The sequence below is a fragment of the Glycine max genome, chromosome 3 (genome assembly GCF_000004515.6).
Source record: "Glycine max cultivar Williams 82 chromosome 3, Glycine_max_v4.0, whole genome shotgun sequence".
NCBI classification, from domain to species: Eukaryota; Viridiplantae; Streptophyta; class Magnoliopsida; order Fabales; family Fabaceae; genus Glycine; species Glycine max.
Genome location: NC_016090.4, coordinates 37853769 through 37880689, shown reverse-complemented (window position 1 = coordinate 37880689; position 26921 = coordinate 37853769). Strand labels below are relative to the sequence as shown.

The 26921-nt window shown below is 32.6% G+C and overlaps 2 protein-coding genes across 2 annotated transcripts; one reads left to right on the top strand and one right to left on the bottom strand.

Annotated features, from left to right (window-relative positions):
* The first annotated feature begins 10230 nt into the window (after positions 1-10230).
* On the top strand, positions 10231-11565 carry LOC100799520 (adenylate isopentenyltransferase 3, chloroplastic). The gene has a single exon (XM_003520512.5). The coding sequence runs from the start codon at positions 10476-10478 to the stop codon at positions 11403-11405; it is 930 nt and encodes a 309-aa protein (XP_003520560.2). The 5' UTR covers positions 10231-10475; the 3' UTR covers positions 11406-11565.
* Positions 11566-23306: 11741 nt separating this feature from the next.
* Positions 23307-23741, bottom strand: LOC102666530 (uncharacterized). The gene has a single exon (XM_006576824.4). The coding sequence runs from the start codon at positions 23739-23741 to the stop codon at positions 23307-23309; it is 435 nt and encodes a 144-aa protein (XP_006576887.1).
* Positions 23742-26921: the final 3180 nt, after the last annotated feature.

Sequence of the window (26921 nt, the reverse complement as noted above, 5' to 3'; positions counted from 1 at the left end):
TTTTCTGGCTGAAGAATTAACTATAGAAGTCAAATTCTGACTCTAGCTAAAGGAGCAAATCCCTGGAACAATTATCTCACTTTTATTTTTTATATATATAAAAGAAGATGCTGATGAATATATAAGGAATGCTCATCCAAGAACGAGGAAATGAACAAATATACAAGAGTTGCTGCATAGAATAAACATACATGGCACACTTCCTTTATCATCTAGATGCAATAGAATAAAATTCAATTAATTCACCAAAAAAAAAGAGAATAAACTTCCAATATTAATTAAAAAAAACTCTTTAGTCTCTTGTCCTTACTGGTTCAATTGCACACCAATTGAAGCACTCCAAATTTGATAGTAATATATATACTCCACACAGTCTGAATGAGACAAACTGATTCCACTGATTTGCACAAATTTAGCAAGTCAAATCACTTCAAGAATGCGGGCTTCACTACTTCAAGTATAACACAACCATGAGCTACCAAAAACCACGTCTTTGCTCGGACAGAACCTACCAAAAACAGAACCTCAAATATACCAAAACCATGTCAAAACACATATATGAGTTCAGGACCTCAAATGTAGAAGCTTTTCGGCTCAGATTTTGTTGTCAACGACATCACTCTCTGGCTGGGCCTAAAATCCCGATAGCATGGGAAATGGGGGCTTTTTCTTCTTACACCCTGCATTTGTTCTTGTACACCCAATATTTAGGGTGAAAAACTAAAAACACCCTTATGTATAACCTATACAGATTGCCAATCTGTAAGGTCATTATGAATTCACAATCCGTAAGGCCATGGATTTCTACAGTAAGGTTGGCGGCGACAAAGGACCCACGCGGCATGAGGGGGAGGCGAAGGGACCTCGTTGCGCAGCATGAGGGGGAGGGACCTCATAGTGCGACGTGAGGGAAGGGACCTTGTGGCGCGGCTTGAGGGGGAGCAAAGGTGACCTCAGCAGCCTCGCATCGTAGGTGACCAGAGGGAGGAGATGGCTATGAAGGAGGTGGTGGTGTTGCAGCATGGTGGAGGTGGCATATGAAGAATTCACCATTACGGATTGCAAATTCATATGTTTTTAAAAAGGGGTAATTTTGGAAAAATGAAGAATTGTTTGGTGTACCAAAAAAATCGTTGGGTGTGCAAAATAATCCCCGGAAATGGGGCAGTGTAAATGATACTCCAATGGGTACTCGAACCCAAATATATCAACTTGTGAATTTTTAGTACGTTAGAATAGAAGACAAAAGCATTCGAACACCACTGTGGAAAAGGAGCATAAACCTTCCCAACCTTAGAACTAAACCAATGCCAAGACCAAGAAAAACTGACGAGCTTTTCATATTAAGCATATTTGCAAAACAAAAAATTACTTAAAGCAGATACTTCTTCCTAATTTGAAGGCGAGATATATATTTGTTCTTTCTCCACGACTTGGGAGGGAGGAGGGGGTGTGACAATGGATATGGTTCATATGGAAATAGAGGAGATCAATTTCCCAATGTGAAGAGGATATGGTGCAAGAGTCTTGGAAAGTTTGTTAAGTGCTGCAAACTATAAACATATAAGGATACAAATTGCTAATAAATTCTGTTGTAGTTCAAGGGATTCAATTTTTATAAATCTTTAGCAGAGGTTCTGTGTCAACATAGGTAGAAGCATTTGTTTGAAAGCTAGTTCAAAACCGTGTTTCCTCTTTGATGAATTTATCTAATGGAGAGGTTATGACAAAGTTAGAAACTGTGTAAAGGGTTTCACATGAAAGAGGAATTACACTTTCACTTAATTCTTGAAATGTGATATTTTTAAAAGACTTGAGTGCATTGCTCGCAGTGGTGGGAAATATTTACACCATCACTGTAAGTCATTGTGACAAATGTTATGTTGTTATATTTTTAAGTTTGTCGAGTTGAATAGAACAGTTGATAGAAAGTGATTTAATATATTAGATAACGGCTAATTAATAATTATTTAGAATTCAAATATCATTTTTTCTAGTTATGCATGTTGCCTGAAGATTCATCTTAGTGGTCCATAAATTCCATAACTAGTAAAAGCGACTTCAAACCCATCGAAGACAAGTGGTGGTACTATCTCTGTTTTTTCCCCTGTTCCGGTGACAAACCATGTAACAATCATACCCTCTGGGGAACATTGAGAACATGTTGGGTTGAAAAATGTAGAAGCAAACCATGTTGTTGTGTTAAAGTATTATATACTCCGGTGCCATCACGAAATAAATGTATCGGTGCCATGATGTAACAAGAAGGCTGCCACTTTTCTATTTCGGTGCCATCAAGCACTGAATTTGGTTTCTACAATTGCTACATTTGACTTTGAAGCTACACAATTGTTGATTTGCAGTTCCAATTTAACACAATTTGGTTACTACATGCGATCACACGCTCTGTACGCTATTTGTTTCAGCTTTGGAATATGTTAGGTTGAGGCCACAGTCCACATGGGAGGGTGTTTTGTCTTTTTCTACTGTTTTATTCACTTTGTATTGACTTTTGAAGCTTACGTCAACTGAGGATTTGTTATGCTCACTTAATTTTAATAAAATCTTTGACTTATCTTAAAAAAATCGAAGGGATTTTGTAGATGCAACCGTTAATAACTTAATAGTGATTTAAAGATTTTTCATCATTATAAAATTTCCAACAAAAAAAATCTGTTTCGATTATGTCGTGGAGTCATGCTTCATGGACAGCAGAATCAATTGGATTTAAAAACACAATGTTTCACGAATGACTTGATCCAAGGTAATCGTTGATGCACTTGCTTTCCTTCGCAAGCCACGGTGCATCTCGCCAAAACAGAAAACATGTGCTATTGACCGTGTCTTGCCGCTGTTGTTCTCATTGAATACCAAAACCATGCTCACATGCTGAATATATAGACTGCATATATGATATATATGAGCCCACATGTGATTTGTTCAAATGAAATAGAGTTCAATTTCAGCAAAGTCTTGAGTTTAAATTGTGTGAATGAAATTATTGTAATTAAAAAGAAAAATCTTACTTAAAAGTGAGTTAATTAAGTTTTTGAACATAAATTAATCATGGATAAAAAATTAGTAAATATTTTACATCAATAACAACATAATGAAGATATATTATATCACCATGTACCGTGTCCTAATTATTATAGGCCACCTTATAATCTTATTTCCCTTCTTTAATACAATTCAGTTTCCTTAGTTAACCATGCTTATTAAGGTCATTGTTGATTGATCTTCTTTTCTACATTATCATTCCTAATATAGTCATGGAAGATGGACGACTATAATCAATTAAGCCATTATGAAAAAAAACTGGTGCTTAATACAGTTAATTAAATTTGCATCTTAATAGATTTATAGTCATAGATAAAACAATTAACAGCTAAATTTGTAATTAAATGCATACACATGTATGTTTTTGGTGTATAACATACACATATATGCAGTTAAAAAAAATACACACATATGTATACACACGCAATCATTATTGAAGACAGTGTATTAGTGAGATAAATTTTGAATTTATAATATAAAATGGTTAAAAACCATATATAGTTGAAAACTAATAGATAAAAGTTTTTATCCATAATTTCTTAATTCCATAATAATAGGTAAAATATTATTGTATATTAATTTATCGTAAATAATAGAGAAAATTGTTTTATAGATCAAATTTGTTAAGTGCTAAAACTTTTTGTTTGCATTACTTAATATATTTTTTTAAAAAAACTAATCAATTTATCACAATACATTTTCTAATAATAATAATAAATAAATAAAAGGTTGCTTATATACATACTTACTACCCTATATTGAATTCATTATAGGAATATTTTTTTGGAAGGCTAATTCACTATAGGAATATAATAAATATAATATTATAAAAATATAAATAAGAGAAAAGTACGAATTAATTTTTAATAATATTTAATTTTTCCTTTTAACTTTTGGATAATTATATTTTATGTGTGGGACCAAATTATTTTGTCTAGTATAATGAGTAACAAAGCTAGCTGAAGACTTTTATTTTATCGTACGTGCTCATTTTTCTTAAGAATTTTTTTATTTGCTATTTTTATTAAGAGTTTAATAATTATCAGTGCAAAAGTTTTTAGAATACTAATTAATAAAAGTCATTGTTTGTTTGACTTAAGGTATTATCATTGTTTGTTTCACATGCCCGTATTAGCTATTTTTTTCTCTCTTTTAAATTTGTTACATTTAAATATAATGAAACATGTAATTATGGGTTATATCAAGTATTTTATGTTATTATTCCAAATTGAATGCACCCAAAAACTGCATTTTATGCTTAAGTTATCTCTTTTGAATATTTATTATCCCCATTGAATGTCTTCATACAATTTTAATTTTCATCTCGATTTTAAAAATGAGTATACTTATTTATATATATTAGATAGACTGATAGAGGATAATGTATAAAAAAAGATTGACTGATAGAAGAGAATTATTATTGTACATTTCGTTTTTGAGAATAGTGTGAAAGGGGGAGAGAAAGATAAAATTAAAGGAAAAAAAAGAAGTGAGAAATATAACAAGTAAAACAATAAAAAGGAAAATAATAATGATAAAGTAATTGTAAAAAAAGCAACAATAATTTGAAATGTATCAATATCAATGCCCTTAGATAAATATTCCATCCGTACTATTGAATTCTACTTGAAAGTTGAAATAAAGAGAATCCCGTACAAACTCAAATATTTCTGATTCATATAAAGCCAATATTTTGAAGTCTATCCTGGTATTGTGTATGGAGTGCCCTGTCAATGAATCCATTGTGTAAAAGGCAATATATTTAAGGCAATATTCGTATGATCTTGTGAGATAAGCGCTAGATGCTAGCTAAGCTGAAACTTCTATACGTGTATAAGGGACAAATTTTGAGATAAAAAGAAAGGAATAACTGATCTTATCATGGCGCTACATATATACTCCAAGCATATTAATTTGTGCTCCCTTAGTTATACATCCCCACTATAGAAAGAAGAACCTTGTGCCCCCCTTGGACCTTTGAAGACCTAGCTTCGTAATTGATGAGCACACAAAAAATAGTGAACACAAATTAGGGTAACAAAAATTAATGTCTTTTAATAATATTGTACTCTACTACAGGTAATCAGTCTTAACCAACCGACTAACACTACACACACATTTCCATATTGGAGTACGTGGAGATAGTTTTCAACCTTGATAGCTTTTAAGCATACATCGACAGAAGAATGTAAGTTACATTCATTTTATTAGATACACATCTTAGATAAGTATTGATTTTATCATTAGAGTCCTTTTCTAGGTATTTTATCTCACATCAGAAAAAAAAAGAAGCTCGAATTAATAAAGATATAGCTTTCAACAGGTCAGTATAAAACTAGATAAGAACAAATAATATTAGAATGTATTTTTAAGAAGTAAGCATTAAGCATACATAAAAAAAAGTATGATTAGAACATAAACCTTTCTGTTGAAATATAAACTTGATTTGGGTCCAAATTAATTATTTGGTTCCTTGGACTTAGTTATTTTGGGCTTAAGTAATTATGGGTCATGTTTTTAGAGAATTCTTGTAGTGTTTGGAGTGTCTAGATATTTCTTATGATTTTAATATTCTCTAGAATACTCTTTGGATCTCTAGAGTTGAGAACTCTCTAGAATTAGTGTGTCTAGAGTTCTCCTTAGAGTAGTATAAATAGAGATGTAATCCTACACATTTGTATCAAGCAAAAATACAAAGTTCTCTCCTCCATAAAGAATTCTCCTTCCTATCAAGTTTCTATTCAAAGTCTCCAATATTCCTAAACACTTTTCCTAAACATAAAAAGCCTTATTTCCAACAAAGTGGTATCAGAGCATCAAGATCCTCAAAAGATGGCGAATGGAGGTTTTCCTTTCCAAATGCCGATGCTCACAAAGAACAACTATGATAATTGGAGTATCAAGATGAAGGCGCTACTAGGAGCTCAAGATGTGTGGGATATCGTAGAGAATGACTTTGAGGAACAAGATGAAGCCTCGCTAAGCCAAGGTGTAAAGGAGACGTTGAAGGAGTCAAGAAAGAGAGACAATAAAGCTCTCTTTCTCATTTATCAATCGGTGGATGAAGATACATTTGAGAAGATATCCAACGCAAGGACGGCCAAAGAAGCATGGGATAAGCTTCAAACTTGCAACAAAGGAGTTGAGCAGGTAAAAAAGATTCGTCTTCAAACTCTTAGAGGTGACTTTGAGCGTTTGTTTATGGAGGAGTCTGAGTCAATTTCTGATTATTTTTCTCGAGTATTGGCCGTAGTCAATCAACTTAAAAGAAATGGTGAAGATATTGATGAGGTGAAGGTCATGGAAAAAATACTTCGAACTTTAAATCCAAGTTTTGACTTCATTGTTACCAACATTGAAGAAAACAAGGATTTAAAGACCATGACTATTGAGCAACTCATGGGTTCCTTACAAGCATACGAAGAAAAACAAAAGAGAAAAATTAAACAAAAGGAGGCTACAGAGAAACTACTACAACTCAACGTAAAGGAAGCAAACTATGCAAATTACAAGAGCCAAAGAGGACGAGGTCGCGGCCAAGATCGTGGACGTGGACGAGGACATGGAGGAGAAGGAAGAGGTGGTTACAACAACCACTTCAACAAATTCAACAATGGAGAAAGAAGTTGGAATCCACAAGTAACAAGAGATCGTGGAAGAGGAAATTCATGGTCGAGGTATGACAAATCACAAATCAAGTGCTTCAATTGCAACAAGATTGGTCACTACGCATCCGAGTGTAGATTCTCAAAGAAGGTTGAAGAGAAAGCTAACTTTGTAGAAGAAAAAGGCGGAGAAGAAGAAACTTTGCTACTCGCGTGCCAAAACAAATTTGAAGAGAAAAGAAACAAGTGGTACCTCGACACCGGCGCAAGCAACCACATGTGCGGCGATAAAAGCATGTTCGTGGAGATCAATGAAGCAGCAACTGGCGATGTCTCATTTGGAGACGACTCAAAGATACCAGTCAAAGGCAAAGGTAAAATTCTCATACGTTTGAAGAATGGGAGTCATCAATTCATATCCAATGTCTACTATGTGCCTAACATGAAGAATAATATTTTGAGCTTGGGACAATTATTAGAGAAAGGCTATGACATCCATTTGAAAGAACATAGTCTTTTCTTAAGAGATTGTAGACATAACTTGATTGCTAAGGTGCCTATGTCAAAGAATAGAATGTTCCTCTTGAACATTCAAAATGATGTGGCAAAGTGTCTCAAGGCTTTCTATATCGACTCTTCGTGGCTATGGCATCTACGGTTCGGGCACCTCAACTTCGACGGTCTAGAACGTTTAGCGAAGAAGGAGATGGTGAGAGGCTTGCCTAGCATCAACCACCCAGACCAACTTTGCGAAGGATGTCTAATTGGGAAGCAATTTCGTAAAAGTTTTCCAAAGGAATCAACAACAAGAGCAACAAAGCCGCTAGAGCTCATACACACCGATGTCTGTGGACCAATCAAACCCAATTCATTTGGTAAGAATAAGTACTTTCTCCTCTTTATTGATGATTATTCCAGAAAAACCTGGGTTTATTTCTTGAAGGAGAAATCAGAAGTGTTTGAAAACTTTAAGAAGTTCAAAGCCCTCATGGAGAAAGAAAGTGGTCTTTCCATCAAGGCCATGAGATCTGATCGAGGAGGAGAGTTCACTTCAAATAAGTTCAACAAATATTGTGAAGACCATGGAATCCGTCGCCCACTGACAGTGCCAAGATCGCCACAACAAAATGGAGTAGCAGAGAGAAAGAACCGGACCATACTTAACATGGTGCGAAGCATGCTCAAAAGCAAGAAGATGCCGAAGGAGTTTTGGGCTGAAGCAGTGGCATGTGCAGTTTACCTAACAAACCGTTCCCCAACAAGAAGCGTGCATGAGAAGACACCACAAGAAGCATAGAGTGGAAGGAAGCCTGGGATCTCTCACCTCAAAGTGTTTGGAAGCATTGCCTATACCCATGTTCCAGACGAAAAGAGGACAAAGCTCGATGATAAAAGTGAGAAGTACGTGTTTGTGGGTTATGACTCAAGATCCAAGGGATACAAGCTCTATAATCCAAATAGTAAAAAGATCGTCATAAGTCGCGACGTGGAGTTCAACGAAGAAGATTGTTGGGATTGGAGTGTTCAAGAAGATAAGTATGATTTTCTTCCTTATTTTGAAGAAGATGATGAAATTGAACAACCAATCATAGAGGAACATATTACACCACCTGCCTCACCGACACCAAGGCTGGATGAAACAAGTTCAAGTGAGAGGACACCGCGACTAAAGAGCATTGAAGAGATTTATGAGGTAACCACAAACCTAAACGACATTAACCTCTTTTGTCTTTTTGGTGATTGTGAGCCTCTAAGCTATCAAGAAGCGGCGGAAAACATAAAGTGGAAAGACGCCATGGACGAAGAAATCAAGTCAATCACGAAGAATGATACGTGGGAACTTACTACACTTCCACGAGGACACAAAGCAATTGGAGTAAGATGAGTGTACAAGGCAAAGAAGAATGCTAAAGGAGAAGTGGAGAGATACAAAGCAAGATTGGTGGCTAAAGGCTATAGTCAAAGACAAGGAATTGACTATGATGAGGTATTTGCTCCTGTTGCTCGTCTTGAAACTATTAGACTAATCATTTCTTTGGCAGCCCAAAATAAATGGAAGATCTATCAAATGGATGTGAAGTCAGCCTTCTTGAATGGTTTTCTCGAAGAAGAAGTCTATATTGAGCAACCACTGGGCTATGAAGTAAAAGGGCAAGAAGAAAAAGTCTTGAAGTTGAAGAAGGTGTTGTACGGTCTCAAGCAAGCACCGAGAGCTTGGAATGTTCGAATCGACAAGTACTTTCAAGACAAGAACTTCATCAAGTGTCCATATGAGCATGCACTCTATATCAAAGCGCAAAGTGGAGATATTTTGATTGTGTGTTTGTATGTAGATGACTTGATCTTTACAGGGAACAATCCAAGCATGTTCGAAGAGTTCAAGAAAGATATGTCAAATGAATTTGAGATGACGGATATGGGGCTCATGGCATATTATCTCGGCATCGAAGTAAAACAAGAAGACAAAGGAATTTTCATCACCCAAGAAGGCTATGCCAAAGAAGTCCTTAAGAAGTTCAAGATGGATGACGCCAATCCAGTTGGCACCCCGATGGAATGTGGCAGCAAGTTGAGCAAGCATGAAAAAGGAGAGAATGTGGATCCAACTCTTTACAAAAGTTTGATTGGAAGTTTACGTTACTTGACATGTACAAGGCCGGATATTCTCTATGTTGTAGGAGTAGTAAGTCGCTACATGGAAGCTCCAACCACAACTCACTTCAAGGCGGCAAAGAGAATCCTTCGATACATCAAAGGTACAACAAACTTTGGCTTGCACTATTACTCTTCTGACAATTATAACATTGTTGGCTATAGTGATAGCGATTGGAGTGGAGACTTGGATGATAGAAAGAGCACTACTGGTTTTGTGTTCTTTATGGGAGATACTGCTTTCACATGGATGTCAAAGAAGCAACCAATAGTCACACTATCAACTTGTGAAGCTGAGTATGTCGCTGCCACATCATGCGTTTGTCATGCAATTTGGCTAAGGAACTTGTTGAAAGAGTTAAAAATGTCACAAGAAGAACCTATGGAAATATGTGTTGACAATAAATCAGCACTCGCTTTGGCAAAGAATCCAGTCTTTCATGAAAGAAGTAAGCATATCGACACCCGTTACCACTTCATAAGAGAATGCATTGAGAAGAAGGAGGTAAAGTTGAAGTATGTGATGTCTCAAGATCAAGCTGCCGACATTTTCACAAAGCCACTTAAGTTGGAAACTTTCGTGAAGCTAAGGAGTATGCTTGGAGTCACAAATCAAGTTTAAGGGGGGATGTTGAAATATAAACTTGATTTGGGCCCAAATTAATTATTTGGTTCCTTGGACTTAGTTATTTTGGGCTTAAGTAATTATGGGTCATGTTTCTAGAGAATTCGTGTAGTGTTTGGAGTGTCTAGATATTTCTTATAATTTTAATATTCTCTAGAATACTCTTTGGATCTCTAGAGTTGAGAACTCTCTAAAATTAGTGTGTCTAGAGTTCTCCTTAGAGTAGTATAAATAGAGATGTAATCCTACACATTTGTATCAAGCAAAAATACAAAATTCTCTCCTCCATAAAGAATTCTCCTTCCTATCAAGTTTCTATTCAAAGTCTCCAATATTCCTAAACACTTTTCCTAAACATAAAAAGCCTTATTTCCAACACTTTCGGCATGCCCTTGGCTATATAAATACTGTTCTAATTCTAAGTTCCTTTCAAAAACTTGAACATACGTGATACTTTCTCAACTCAATCCCCTTTATTCCCATCGATTCTCAATTTCCTCACTCTCAGTTGATTTTCTTACCCCTTTAATTAGATGACTATGACCATGTCAAGAGTGATGTGTAGGCCAACACAACCACTGAAAAACGTTCCTTCTAATTCTTCCATTAGTGGCCAAAACCAGATAATAAGGCCAAAAGAGAAGGTAGTGTTGGTGATGGGAGCAACCGGAAGCGGCAAAACAAGGTTGTCGATCGACCTAGCCACATGTTTTCCATCAGAAATAATAAACTCCGACAAAATACAAGTCTACTCAGGCTTGGACGTTGTCACAAACAAAGCAACAAAAGAAGAACAACGTGGGGTCCCACACCACTTGCTGGGGACACAGAACCCAAACACAGAGTTCACAGCCTCCGACTTCTGCCACATGGCATCACACGCCATTGAATCCATCACTCACCGCGAGAAGGTTCCAATAATCGTGGGAGGCTCCAACTCATACATTGAAGCCTTGGTCGACAAGTTCGGGCCACGTTACGATTGGTGTTGTCTCTGGGTTGATGTTTCCACGTCCGTGCTTCACTCCTACGTTGCGCAGCGCGTGGATCACATGCTTGGTGGCGGAATGGTGAACGAGTTGAGACCCTTTTTCAGTCCCAACGGGGATTACTCGAAGGGGATAAGAAAGGCAATTGGGGTGCCGGAATTTGATGCCTATTTTCGAAGGGAAGCGTTTTCGAGCAACGAGACGAGGGTGAGTTTGTTGCAGGATGCGGTGAGGGATGTGAAGAGGAACACGTGCCACCTAGCATGCAAGCAGATTGGGAGGATTCACAGGTTGAGGAGTGTTAAGGGGTGGAAGATTCACCGTGTTTGTGCCACTCCCGTGTTTCAGAAACGTGGCCAGGAAGCGAATGATGCGTGGAAGAACATTGTGGCGCAGCCTTGTGCCTCCATAGTTTCCCATTTTCTCTATAGTACTGCAAATCATGATTATCAACCTCTGGAGTTAATTCGTTAATTCTCCTGAGTTTATGAGTTTATTGGTAGACTCTTGAGTTTATCACTTAGCCAACTAGTTAATAAATTAAAAAAATTAAATCAAAATGTAAGTTATTTTTTTATTATGTTTTGTATATTTAGTATTCAATATACCTTCATTTAGTATGTTATTCTCAAATATAAAATTTATCTTTATATTATCAAATTCTTGTTTTCTAATAACATTAAACAAACAAAAATTATTTAACATTATTATAACCTCTACAAATTATTATCGAATAATAATGTATTATTACTAAATTTGATTATTTAAATATTCTGAACTTTATGATTTATTATTTTATTTTATTATATTAAAATATTTAATAGTATATTATTTATAGATATTTTATTATTATTTTTATATAAAATAGACTTGTAGGAATCCATCAGTTAAAGTCTATGTGTCAAGTATATGAAATTCTACTTAAATTCTCAGGTTTAATAACTTCCACAATGCTGGGAGAGTGCCGGCTTCTTTGCAGCAAAATGATCATTAAACCTATATGGTGTGTGTGACACATGGTTCTAAATTGCGAGTTGCCATCTCCTCATGATGCTCGTCGTTACCGAAAATTCCAGCAAAATGCAATCGTTATGTGAATGCAGTGACTCCAAAAACCTTTATGTTGCTGCTACAATAATTGTGGTTACGAACTACAATTTAAAATCTTGGCGTGACATCGAGTTATTTGACAGATATTTTGTCTCTCAAGTACTGTGTTAAATGTTCAATTTTTTTAATCAACCTCCGTTAGAAGAACATATCTATTAGAAGAGTTCAACTCTTCAAATACTAAAAAAAAATTAAATATACAGTTTCATACCACTACTACGTGTATATGGTCATAATCAATTTTTATGTGATAAATAATCAAATTAATTTTTAATTTACAAAAACAAAAATTAATAACATTTAATTATTTATCATAAAGATTGTTTAATATCACCATGGTCCTTATCATTATAATGATTTTTTCCTGGAATTAATCTTCATATTTCGAATGATTAGTCTTTGGGTTTAGATTCTGGATACCTAGGGTGCAAAAAAAAAGACATTAAGTATAGTTGTATCATTTTTACGCTCAACATTATATTTGTAAATCTCTCATATAATTTGTCATTCAATTAACATGGATCGATTAGTTGTTATTAGTTTTCATAGTTTTATATCATCTTCCTACTAATAATTTTATTTATCAGAGATGAAAAAAATTATGAATATATATTTATCTTTTTATTTTTTTTATATATAAAACATCGTAATGATATAGATAATAAGAAAATATTATAAACGCGTATAATATTGATGCTAGTTAAATTTGTATACTAAAAGTTTTGATATAATTTTACACATACAAATTTGAAGAAATATTAAGTGGTGAAATTGTGTACGAATAGAAACACTTTTCTTTCCTTTTATTATTACTTAAAAAAAATACGATGTAAGACCCCATTCGGGATGATTTTTCGTTTTAATTTAGTTTTAAATTTTTTATAAATTTCCTTTTTGAGTTTTAGTTTCAGATTTTTTTGTTTGTTTAGTTTTTAAAAAGGTTGGAAATTGAAGATGAATAAAATAAATGAGTTAAATGTTTTATGTTTTCTAGTTATCTCACTTTATTACTAAGAAATAATGGTGGTAGGTGAGTGACGGTTGTAGCAATGAAGGTGGTGATGGTAGTGATAATGACGTTAGTGAAATGATGATAATAATAATGACAACAACAATAATAGTGATAAAATAATAATGATATAGTGATAGTGGTGACAATAAGAATGACAATGTAATAGTGACAATCACGACGACAGTGGTGAAAATGTGATGATGATGATATATGATGGTGGATGACAATGTTAGTGGGGTGAAATAGTGATGGTGGGATTGAAATGATAGTGGTGTTGGGGATGGAATAGTGGCGATGAAGGTGAAATGATGGTGGTACTAGTGGTAATAACAACGATAGTGTAATAATGATGAAGGAGATGATGTGAGAGTGTGTTTTAAAATTGAAAATCAAATTTAAAAAATTGTTTTAAAAAGAATGTAAAAATATTTTAAAATTAAATTAAAAATCATTTTAATTTCATTTTTGCTAAAAATATTTTGTTTTAAAATCAAAAAATTAAAAACGTGTAACCACAGCACCTTGAAACAAAGAAAAAAAATCTATGATTAAGCTATTTAGCTATTTAGGGGTGGGGTTAATTAACAAGAGTTGGTCACTACTTTTTCTATGTTACTTCTTCCATGTCTTTTTTTCTCTCAAGAAAAGATATAGATGATATGAAAATATTTCGTATGAATTACACGAAAATTAAGGTGTATTGATTTTGGCAAAATTCAACTTTTGACTTTTTCACCCACACCTTGTATGATTATTATAATTCTGATTGGTCAAATATTGCAAAATTTTCATGATGCATGAACTTTTTGAACAAAATCATTTGGTGGGGGAGAAAAGAATAATTAATTATAATTTTTCTTTTACTTTTTTTTACAATAAAAGGATGTATGAAAAAGAAAACGTGAAAAAATATTTTTCTGATCAATTTTTAAGCTTGATTGTTGATTATTAATTCAGGGTTTTTTCAAACATCGATTTTTACATTTACTTTATAACTTTTTAAATGTTTATTCCTCACATCACAAGTTGCAATCATATTATTAGTTTCTTTACTTTAACTTCCTATGAAATCATCATTTTAAAAAGAAGATTTGAACCTCAAGGCTTTGAAAACCTTCAACAATATTCCCAAGGCCGGCTAAACTCAAAGCAAATAAAATCCTCATTTTAAACTTGCAAAAATCTAATTTTAACTTTTAAAATATTTTTCTCAAAAAATGTAAAAAGTTATTAATTGTTTGATAAAAAAAATATTATAGCCCGTATTAGAAAAATTAAATATTTCTCGTTAAAAAAATCAAAACAAATACAATTTTATAAATAAATTAAATTAAATTTTTAAATGAATAAAATTTAAAAGTTAAATAAAAATAACGTTAGGAATTTTTCCTTCACTTATATCTTATTTATTCCAAATCTTACAGATTTGAAAATTGCAATCCAATTTTTTTAACTCAGAAATAATATTTAAGTTAAAGATTTATAAATTTATTAAATAACTTCAGCCTTTTTCAAAAAATCATTTTAATCTTTTATAGGATTAACTTAATATCTAAGATTTGAAATTATTTTGGATTTTCTCTCTTTTTTATAAGTTTTAAAAAATCTTATATAAATATATCGGCTTAAGTTTTCAACATACTTTGAAGAATTTTTTGAAACATGTTTCAATCACACAACACAACTTAGCTTTCAAACATGTCTTGAAAAGTCACGTCTTCATTATTTTCATTTAACAAATATAAAATAGTAGTTAAGGTATGTTTAAACTATATACTGTAACCCTTCCAACTTCGTATATATATATATATATATACGTTCAAAACTGAAAGGCATGTTCAAACATGCATGCAGCTTTTTTGAACAGAAAGATAATATTCGGTGAAAGTATCAGATACATCATAAAAGGAGAAAAAAGAATTCCGCGTGAGTGACTATTGACTACTAACGGGTCTTTGACTTTGAGTCTTTTGTTTGTAGACTATACTTGCATGCGGGATACCATGCTGACCGTTGAGCTGACCACTCTCATTTTTTTTCTTCTAGATATATATTTCAGTAAAAGTGTTAGTATGTTTAAATATATTTGAACATAATAAATTGTATGTATGTTTTCATAAAATAAAATAAGGAGCTGCATAATGGAATAACTTTTACAAATAAGAAGGAATTATAAAATTAATTGGATAGTAAAAAGAAAAAAACCACGGATTCAATTTTTTTTTTTTTAAAAATAATAATTAATATTTGTCAATAAAAAAAATTCATAAATAAGTGGTTTGTCAACCACTCAGCTTGTGTTTCCCTGTCTATCTTTTAGTTTAGATAGATTTTCTTCATTTTCATTTATAAGGATCAAAATTATACTCTTTTTTGCAGTAATAAAGTAATAACTTTTTCTCTTTGAAAAAATGAACAAATTTCTTAAAAGAAATGCTTTAAATTATAATTAATAAGTAAGTCTAAATCTAGTCAAACATTACTGCTATTCATACCGTACTGATCACCATGACAAACTTTGCATTTAATTTGGTGGACATGAAACATGCATGATGCTCAACAAGAAAAGAATGATAACATTTTGTTAATTTTTATGTTTGGAATGTTAGTCTTGTGACTTATTATGAGGATACTTTACTTTCAGGAAAAAAAGAAAAGAAAAGAAAGAGATGTCCCTATTCCATATTCAGGATGCAATTAATAAACCATTGAAATTTGGAACTAAACAGGATCTAAGTAAGATTACGAGACACGACTGCTTTTCACCTTTGTCATCATCATATATATTGATAGCTGCTACCCGGCATTGGCAAACTAACACTATATTTATGTAAACACTATTAATGTTTTTGTGCCGACCTCAACTATTATAAATAGTTGTCGGGTGTAATTCCGGAAGTTCTTGCAACGTACGTAAATTAAGCGGATCATAAGGGAATGTTTGTTGATAAAAGCACCAACCCAAATGGAAATGTAGTTTGTTTTCATTAATAATTATTGCTTTGAAGACTATAAACTTCTTTTTTTATGTTAATTATTGAATCACATGGGAATGCTGTACCTATAAGCAACAAACGGACTTGCCGACTATTGGTGTTGGTCAATGCAGAAATACTAGTAACTAAGGGTAATGGCCGGTGAAAGGTGATGGGACAGGGGCACTGTACATGGTAGGTGCAGAGGGTGCATGATTTATAGTGTGTTTGGATGAAACAATTCAATAAAAAAATTCATTTTTTCAAAGAATTTAAATTGATTCATGATAGAATAGTTTATTTGAATAAAATATTTTTAAAAAATTTAATTTTTGATATTTTTATGAATAATTTTGATCGATTAAAACAGTGAAATTTCAAATTCTCTCAAAAAATATAAAATTTGAAATTCCTTTTTCGAAAAGGCTCATTCTAACTCACATTCTTGTTCGTGACTCTTTCTCCCTCAATAGTCACAATTACGGGTGATCAAAGTTTTTACAACCGACATTGACATAAGTTGTTTTTCACTGACGTTGACCGATGTTTTTTTGACCAAAATTTTTTTGTATGATGTCAACCAAAGCTATCTTTTGTCGATATTGGCTAAGATTATTTTAAGATGATGTTGGTTAGAGTTATTTTCTAACTAACGTCAATCATGAGAATTTTTTGCTGACGTTGACCAAGGATTTTTTTGGCTGTTGTCATCTAGATTTTTTCAGTTGATGTTGACTAATGATTTTTTTTTGCCAATATTGATTAGATTTTTTCTACTAACATCAGTCATGGCTAACTTTTGAGTAGACACTTGTTAGGGTTTTTCAGTCGACGTCAGTTAGATTTTTTCAGCCAACATCAGTCAAAGCTATTTTTTAACCAATATCGGTTAGGGTTTATTTTTCAGCTGATGTTAGCTAGGATGTTTTGGCTGATGTCAACTAGATTTTCTTAACCGACGTCGGTTATGATTTTTTTTGCTAACATCGATTAGGGTCTTCTAGCTGACATCAGCCAGAGATATTTCTTAACCACATTAGCTAGGTTTTTTAGTTGATGTTGGCTAGGGTTTTTTCTGCTAACACCAGCTAGGTATTTTTGACTGATATCGGACATGACTATTTTTAGTCGACATCGACTAGGTTCTTATAGTTGACATCCACAAGAGTTTTTTAGGTCGACATCGGTCAGAGTTATTTTTTAGCTAACATCAATCAAGGCTATTTTACAGCCGATGTTGGGTAGGGTTTTTTGTCCGACATTGGTTAAGACTATTTTTTAGCCAACTTCGACTAAGAATTTTCCGATCAACGTTTGACCAATGATGTTTTTCGGCCAACATCGGGTAAGTTCTATTGGTCAATATCGACCAAGTTATTTTTTAGCCGATGTTAGGTAGATTTTTTTATCAACACCTGCTAGAATTTTTTAGGCCGACGTTGGCTAAAAATAGCCTTAGTCAATGTCATTCGACATTAGTTGAAAAATAGACTTAACCAACGTTAGCTAAAAAATAGTTCTGGTTAACGTCAGCTGACAAATATTCTCAGTATATTTTGACAAAAAAAACCTTATTTGATGTCGATAAAAAAATAGTCTTGGTTGATGTCGATTTAAAACATTACTAGTTGTGGTCAGACAAAACAACCCTAATTAAAATTATCAATATTTTGTATTTTTAAATTTTTAAAAATGAAAAAAATATTTTTTAATTAATATTTCAAAATTAGATTGTGTTTGTTTTCTTTAAAGTTTAATATTAAAATTTTATCTATTTAAAATATAAAATTAAAATTTTGCATATGAAGGAAATTGAATTGCCCTATCCAAACACAAAATTTAAATTAAAGAAATTTGAATTGATTTATCCAAATAAAGCATTTGAAAAATGAAGGAAATTAAAATCAAAGCAATTCAAATTTTAAACATTTTAAATTCTCTTAAAATTTTGAAATTGATAATCCAAACAGAAGATGAAGTCTGTGAAGTTTGAAGAAAAAAAGAATAACCTTAACCCTGATTACACTATGATTTGTAATTAGTTATAATTAATTAAAATAAATCTTAGCAAATGGACTTAAATACGAGGCCAAACTCGTATTCTAGGATTTCTTAATAGACTTTTCCTTTGCCACATAGCTGAACATGCATGGTGGATGGAGGTGATAATACTTTTAAGGAATTTTAAGTTATAACATTCAAGTGAGCATTACATTAAATAGCTAGAGTAACATAGTGATAGAATGAATAAGAAATTAGCTGACCAAAATGTAAGAGCAGTTATCAATATGTAATCCCATCTCGATCGGCATAAAATGCGGAGAGCTCTCTTCAATGGCCCTAAGTTTATCCTTGAATTTACAATTAGGGTTATTGATCTTAGCCTCTACCATGAAGTTTTGACTCCAGGAATTGGGCTTAATTCAATTTTATAGATTTGAGCTACATACAAAATCATATTATAACTCAATTGAATTCACTTGCATAGAGAGACAATTTGTGCCCTAGTCACTTTTGATTACTTATTAATTTACAAAGATTCTACTAATTTGCTCAACATAATTTGAATTATCAATTTCAATTCATTCGTCTCAACATGATTTTGCTATTTGGCTCCAATAATTTGACTAGGTAGTACTTGACACCTGTCTCAATCTAGAGGGAATGCTACGTAATTTAATTACTTAACACAATTGATACACTTATTACCATATTTGAAAATTTACATTTTAATATTTTTTTCTACTATGACAAAACCTGTGTCAATATATGGCTCATTCTCTTCGGCCAACAAGTTTTTATTCTGAGTGATGTCAGAGTTTGGTAAGCAATCTTGGATTCAAGGTTTTTAAATGTAAAAAATATTATTAAAAGGAGAAATCTATTGAAAGTAAAATTTTTCGACAAAGATTAATAATAATGATACAATGAAGAAAAATGACCTAGTCGGCGTTTTTTCAGTATGATCGAATTCCTCCCCCTAATCCCACCATACCCTTAGTACAAGAATGATTACATGTGATTATAAGAACTTGGATTCAAGGTTTTTAAATGTAAAAAGTATTATTAAAAGGAGAAATCTATTAAATTAAAATAATTTTTTTCGACAGATTAATAATAATGATACAATAAAGAAAAATGACTCACTCTCGTCGTTTTTTCAGATGGATCGAATTCCTTCCCCTGATCCCATACCCTAGTACACGAATGATTACACGTGATTATAAGAACAATTTGATTATTACAATTTACAAGGGATATAGTTGAGTCAATGACGTTAGTATTTAGTAGGAGCATTTGGAGGCACATAAATTACTGCATTTTTTCGGAGGAGGAACATTTGATAAAAGTACGCTCATGCAAGACATCTTTTTCTTCGCATGTTCATGGTTGAAGGGTAACATTTATGCCTTCTTTTAATTACTGCTTCTCGTTATGGTTGGTCAACCTCGGTGTATCGGTTATTTGAAAGAGTTGGGTGGGTTCTAGTGGTCGATCTGATAATATATTAATATGTCTCTTTTTTGGGAAGCTCTTAGTGAATGAAACATTTGAAGGATAAGTTGAGTGGTTATGATGGTTAGGAAAATAGTGTGGGAGGTTGGATATTCAGTGGTGGGTTGACAGTGGGTAGTTATAGGTTAGCATACAGTTTATATTAAACATATTTAATGGAATTATTGAGCTAAATAATTCCAATCAAGTTTAAGAATTTTTTAAGTTGGAGGTTGGATTTTAGGGAAATAAAGAGTCTGAGTCAACCTGTAACTCAATCGAGTCTATTTATATAGAGTTAGTTTTTTAAGTGATTAAATAGAACTTAATTTAATTAAGATCCAATCATATATGAGTTGAATAACGAGTTTTGTTTTTTTCATAAGACTCAACTCATACAATATAATTAAATTTATTATTATATATAAATTAATTAATAAATACAAAACACATTAGCTTTTAGCACACTTACTTTATTAAATTATTGAATTAAATTAACATGATTTTTTTATTTTTTAACTTGTTATTTTTATTATTGTCTTAATTTTATTTGTTTTTTCATGCTAATATAATACTTTATTTCTATCTAAAAAAATTATTTTAGCATTAAAATCATTAATTCTATTACTAAAATATTATTACAATTTGGTCTCTTTTAAGCATTTTTAGTTATTACATATTTATAAAACTTTAAGCAAAAACAAATTATTATTCTAAAAAATATATAATTTTTATGTTTTTTTTAAAATTCAGATCCAATTAACCCAACATGTTTATCATTGGGCTGGATTGGGTCAAATATATAAAATGTTACACGAACCCAACCCAATCCAAACCGTAAAAATTTGATCGTTTTGGGTAAGAATTCAACCAAAATCAACCTCTGAACACCCGTAGTTAGGATAACCCGATTAAGGATATCTTGCAAATAGATTATTAGTTTGTTTAGTCATAGTTGGTAGTTTTGGCTTTGTAAGGGTGAGTACTCTTTGTACTAGGGTCTATTTGATTCATTAAAAATTATGATACTCATCAAACAAAAAAATTTGTTCCACATTTGATTTAAAAAAGAATTAGAGAACATCACAAATGAAAACATGACAAAATTTCAAATTTTTGTTACTCAAAAAACCATGAAACAACTTTTGTGACTCAAGTATAAAGTAGGAAAAAAACACATACATTCATATTTTTATCTCTTTAATAATTAAAAAATAATAACTAACCAATGTAATCATTTAAAAAATAAAATACCAAGTTTTTTTAATTCTAATTTCTCTTTCTTTATTTATTTGGGTAAAAATATTAAATTTGATATAAATTATATTAAGATGATTAATATTAAGTATTTTAGAAATTTTTATATCATTTTACTTATATTATCCATTATTCGTTAAAAATATAAGATAAAAAGTTGTGATATAACTTATGTTTTTATCCTGTGTTATTCTTTTTTTCCTGATTAATATCATATTTTTTTATAAATCAAATGTCCCCTTTATTTTCTTTCTTAGTGATATGATATCTATATTTTTTGCTGATAAAAAAATGACGGGAAGATTGGATTACCATCCTATCCTATGAGAGTATGAGGTTATCACTAATTCACTACCTAATTTGTAACTTCTATAATCCGGACCAGACATATTGATAAGAAATATACCAATATTATCTCATGTATTTCTAATTTTGCCATTTTATTATAATGGACTATTCTTTTCGTGGGCCATTTTTTTTTCTAATTTTGTATCTTGGCCCATTAAACCCCTTTTCCATTTCTAACAGGATTTCACAATCAATAATATATTTTTTTTTAATTTCTTATTCAAACCTAAAATCATCGACAATGAGCAAATAATATAGAAAATTCTTATTCTTATTTTTTTTTTAACATAGAGTTTATTTTTTCAAATAATAGAAAATTTCAACTATCACAATGAAGTATTAAATATACTATTGTTTCGAGGTAGTGTTCTTCTATATATATGTAATGAAATCTATTTGTCTAGAACTTTTACAATTCAGGATAGTCTTTTTACTATTCGTTGCTATCTTCCCACATGTCAAGTTTCCAATCTCACTCAAGATGACCATTTTGATCATTATATTATAATTTCGCAATATTTACAGTATTGTTTTAATATTTTAGCAGATATTCAATTAATAATATTTTTATATAATAATTTCTTATAAACATAAGAATTTATATTATGTGATCTATAAACATATAATAGTAAAATTATAGAATATTATCGATGTGATATTTAGTATATTAACAAGCATAATAATGGATAAAAATGTTAGTTTATGTAAAGTAAATGATAAATTTATACAAGTAATTATTAAAATAAAATTTAGTTAAATAAATCTATTTTTAAATTCTTCCTGAAATGTATTATAAGAGTTAAGTTTTATATGGAAATATAATTATTTTTGTGGATCAAAAATGAAAATTTATTCAATTTTTTTTATTTGATAAGGTATTCCTATAAGAATAATAACAATAATTCAGATATAATGGTTTATTAAGAAATATTAATTTCAATAATAATTTTAAATTTAAATTTGTGTATTTTTTTTACCATTTATAAATTTTAAATCTACAATTTGACGGGAAATATTTTTTATATAAATTAATGAAATTAATTAAACAAATTTTATTTGAGTAATTGAATTATCAATATTTTAAATTGGCCAGTTTGGTAAATATTTTTATAATATTTAATATTTCTATGATTTTATAAAATTAAATTCTTATTTTTTTATTCATAAAAAATTCACTATTCATAAGAAATATTAATATTTTACTAGGTGTATTTTCAATTTTGCCATTTTATTTGTAATGGACTATTATTTTCATGGGCCAATTTTTGTAATTTCTTATCTTGGCCCATTAAACTCTTTTTCCATTTCTAATAGGATTTCACAATCAATTTCGATGTCTACATATGATATTTAAAAAAAAAATATATATATATATATATATATATATATATCCATCTTTTTATTTTTGAACAAATAATTTTTAGTTATAATTTACTATCCTCTTCGTGTAATTAATATTTTTAATGAGATTTTTTATATAAATTCCATAAGCAACTGATTCTTTAAATATATTTTTAATGTAAAATAGTTTTTATATTTTTTTTATCATTAATATCATCAATAAAATATATTTTTATTGTTTTTGCATAAATATATCTCAATAATATTTTGTTTTTACATTATAGAAGATTTAAGTTTTAGATGAAAATATAATCATTGTTATATACATTGGTGGAGAAATTGACGATGATATAGGTATTCCATCAAATTATTTTTTTAAAATTAAAAACATTTATTCATTCAATTTTATAAAATTTACTATTTTGATCATTTCTTCCAAAATATTGACCAATAAGAAATTAACTAAATATCACCCAAATTTAATAACATAATCAGTGAGAACTTTAATTTGTTAACTGTTGTCACATTTTAGACTCACTGGCATATAAGTCTACAAACAAAGTAGTACATCTTATATTCTATTTGATATTTAAAACATATAATTCATAATTCATGAATCACGAAATAAATCTAGTTATACAAATAACAATTAACCAAGCCATAGTATCCAACTATCGGCTCAGCTAGCATACGGGAGCAAACAAACAACAGCTAGATAACAAGACTACAGAACCCTGGAGAAACGATAATTAAGTATGATGTTAGTCCTTAAAACTGAACACAAGATTGGAGTGATTTAACTTGGATGACTTAAAATGCAAGTTTGAGAACATTGAATCATATTGGTGCACCGCATGAGTAAGTGATATCACACGATGCTCCAACCTTGAGTGTGTACTGATGCGAAGGTCTAATAAGGAAGGGTGGCAAGCGCAGTAGAAGTTCACACACACATTGGTGGTCAACTTCCTTAGCCCACCGGCAACAGTTATCTTCATCAGGGGTTTGGTGGTGCCTATGTCTGTGTCCATGTCTATGGCCATGTCTGTGGCTGCGATTGTGGTGGTTGTTGTTTTCTTCGTCAGGGGACGGGGAATCCGGTGGGACACCGGGGGAGAATGGCAACCTCGAACAAGCGTAGTTCACTAGTGCAAATTGAGATGCACAAAGTGGACGAGGGGTTTTTGGAATAGGCTTTATTTGGCTCTCCATCTTTGGCACTATTGCTAGGAATAATGTCAGAGCCAATGCTATTAAGTTGAAAATCTCCATGCTGTTTTCTCTTCTTGAATTCCCTTAGAAGTTGTACCTGCTTATATACTTGCAATTTCGTAGGGATGTTTGTTTCTAATGGCTTTTTTTCTTCTTGTTCAAAGTTTCTCATCTGTTTTGTGTGATGACTTTGTAGGTGACATGCAAATGGTTATAAATTGAGTTCAAACCACCTACCTTGTTCCTAAACAATTTTTTTAATAATTACTCTCCTATGGGTGAGGGGTGTAGTTAAACGATAATCCACAAATAATCAACATGCAGAATTTATGAGGGGGTGATAAAAAGTTTTGTATATATTAGGAGTGTTTTTAAGAAACAAATGTAGTTGTAAACTATGTAGTCATGCATGTGGCAGGGGTTAACTATTGAGCTAGAGAAGTATTATTTCTGCTTTTTTTCACCAACACTGGAGGATAATATTGAGTGAACAAACTTTCCGAGTCTTGAGGATACAAAATATGCCTATAGACATTGGATTACATGAGAATTTGTGGGAAAAGAAAATGATGCGACACCCCGTATATAGTGAGGTTAATCCAATGGTACGAAAAAATGTGCATACCAAATAATTTTGTTAGAATATTCCTTCCCTTCAATTTCTACTGTATCACTTTTCATTACCATAACGGGTAGGTCTTAAAGTTCCCCCGCAACTATTATGTGCAGCTATTTCTAAAATAATAACTGCCCCTCAACAAACAACAATTAAAGTGTAAACTGTGCTAGTTCTTTCCCAGTATTAGCCCTGGACTTATCTCTCTCATATTTAAAGAAAAGAGCACCCAACTCATTTAAACAGACCAGTTCTAAAAGATAAAGTTTCTTTGGCTGTTGCTTTCTATACTCCAAAAATTGCTTCCTACATCTTTCAGATTTTAATTTTTTTTTTTTTTACCTTTCGGATTAGCCAATCCACAATGTAAAAGGTGTAATCAATCGAAATATAATTTGATTAGCCAATCAGGAAGCTAAAAATGGTACAGAAAACAAATCTTAAGTTTGTTTTGGGTCAGTTAAAAATGAGTTGAGTACCATTTAGCAAAAAAAACTAAAGAGGCCTCATGTCACCATCCATAAACTTATTAGAAAAATGAAAAGTTCAACAAAAATGGGCTACCCTAACAGGTAGTCACAATAAAGGGTAATGCTAGGTGCACCCAGCATTTTAAGTGAATGGACGAAAATGTCTTTCACTCAAGTTGATCCGTATGAGTTATACAGGACAAGGTTGACGACGCGGTTGGCTAGGCGTTCAAACTCCATCAAGTAATTGTTGACGAGGCTGCGCTGTTCGAGTTCAAAAAGAGCGCTGTGTGGATCGTCGTAGTACGATGGTGCGAAGCGGGATTCTAACGCCTGGAGCATAGCGGGCCATGTGGATAGGAACCCATTACGGGTCATCCATTGATACCAGCAAAGTACTGGTCCTTCCATGTAGAAGGAAACCACCGTGAGGCGCTCCGGTCCTGGCCATCGAACCATGGGACTTCCAATTTCAATTGAGGGTGATGGTGTGGGGTCGGAGGTGGCTGGGCAGGGGAAGGGGAAGCAAGGGTCATGACAACATGACGATCCAGAATAGACTCCAGTTTGTCGTTAATGGCGGAATGGGATTAGGTGAGGGTGGCTTGATTCTGGGTGAGCCTCGACACCGCTTCCTCCAGTCGTTCGGTGGCGGAGAGTTGCATATTGTGGTCAGGCATGGGTGGCAAGTCGGACCACTTGGTAGATGGTTCTACTCTACTGCTAAAGATATTAAGATAAGGAAATTCTTCTCTGCCTTTACTCATTAATCCACTATTACATATATAGATGATTTTATAACTGCTTAACAATAGTTTGTTACAGAAATTAAAAATATCTAATTGTTCTGGAATTCTCTATAGGTGGTTACAACTTCAAATCCTAACAAACTACAGGCAGAGTAGTGGTGAGCATGGCCAGCCGAACCAAGCAGCACTGAAGGCCCAATGAGTCCACAAAATCACTAAGGTAAGCTGGTCTGGTCCTTACTCTGTTGGGTTTGTTACTTCATGTGCCCTAGTTATTGCTATCATTATGTTCATGCATCAACAACATGCTTTCTCTCTCTCTCTAACAACGATTCAGAAAAGAGAGAAAAAAAAAACTGACACTTCACTCTGGTGTAGTGTAGGAACAGAACAAACAAAGAGCATGACATAATAATAATAATAATAATAATAATAATGATAATAATAATAATAATAATAATAATAATAATAATAATATTTAGAAAAATGTAAATATAGTAATATTAAATATACCTTCCATCCTAATCCTATGATCATTTTCATCGTGTCACACGTTACGTATAACCATAATAATGTGTCGTTATCTAACATTCATTTTAAGTTAGTAACTTAGGTACGTTTTTATTGTGTTGGGCACAGGTCAAGTTTATTGTGGGGTGATGCTAGGTGCACCCAACATTATTGCTGGTGCACCCAACATTTTAAAAAAAATGCCAGAAATACCCCTCCTCTATCTTTTTTAATGATGGGTAATGGCACCACCATGACCTGCGACAAGTACTATCTCCAGGTCCCTCTCCACATGCAAGGCCACCGGTTGAGGTTGACCTTTACGCCTTACCCCTCAACGGCCTGATGTAGTATTATGGGTTCAGTGGCTTTAGGATCTCGGACCTGTTACCACAGACTACAACCATCTCACCATGACATTTCAGTTTTTGGGCCAGCCCATTACTATACAAGCTGATATCCCACTCCAGCTCACACCGGCCTCAGCCCAACAACTTCTCCGCCTGTTTCACACCGAGAGTGTTTCGGCCCTGTTCTAGCTTGCCATCGTCACTGAACCTACTCCGACCACCCCTGACCCTGATAACCTGTTCGTCCCTGCTATCGACCCAACCCCACCACCACCTGCCCCCACCTCTTTATTAACTCGGTTCGCGATAATCTTCCCTAAACCCACCTCCCTCCCTTCCCCATGCCCCATCACCCACCATATCCATCTTCACCTCAACTTGTCCCCGATAAACGTCTGCCCGTACCGTTAACCACATTCCCAAAAAGTCGAGCTGAAGAAACAGGTGGCGACCATGCTTTCAGCGGGTCTTATTTGCCTGAGCCAGAGCCCCTTCTCCTCACCTGTCCTATTGGTGAAGAAGAGGACGACACCTAGAGATGCTGC

What these genes read in the sequence shown, in the direction of transcription:
- LOC102666530 (XM_006576824.4), bottom strand. Translation starts at nt 23,741, where the DNA reads ATGGAGATTTTCAACTTAATAGCATTGGCTCTGACATTATTCCTAGCA.
- LOC100799520 (XM_003520512.5), top strand. Translation starts at nt 10,476, where the DNA reads ATGACTATGACCATGTCAAGAGTGATGTGTAGGCCAACACAACCACTG.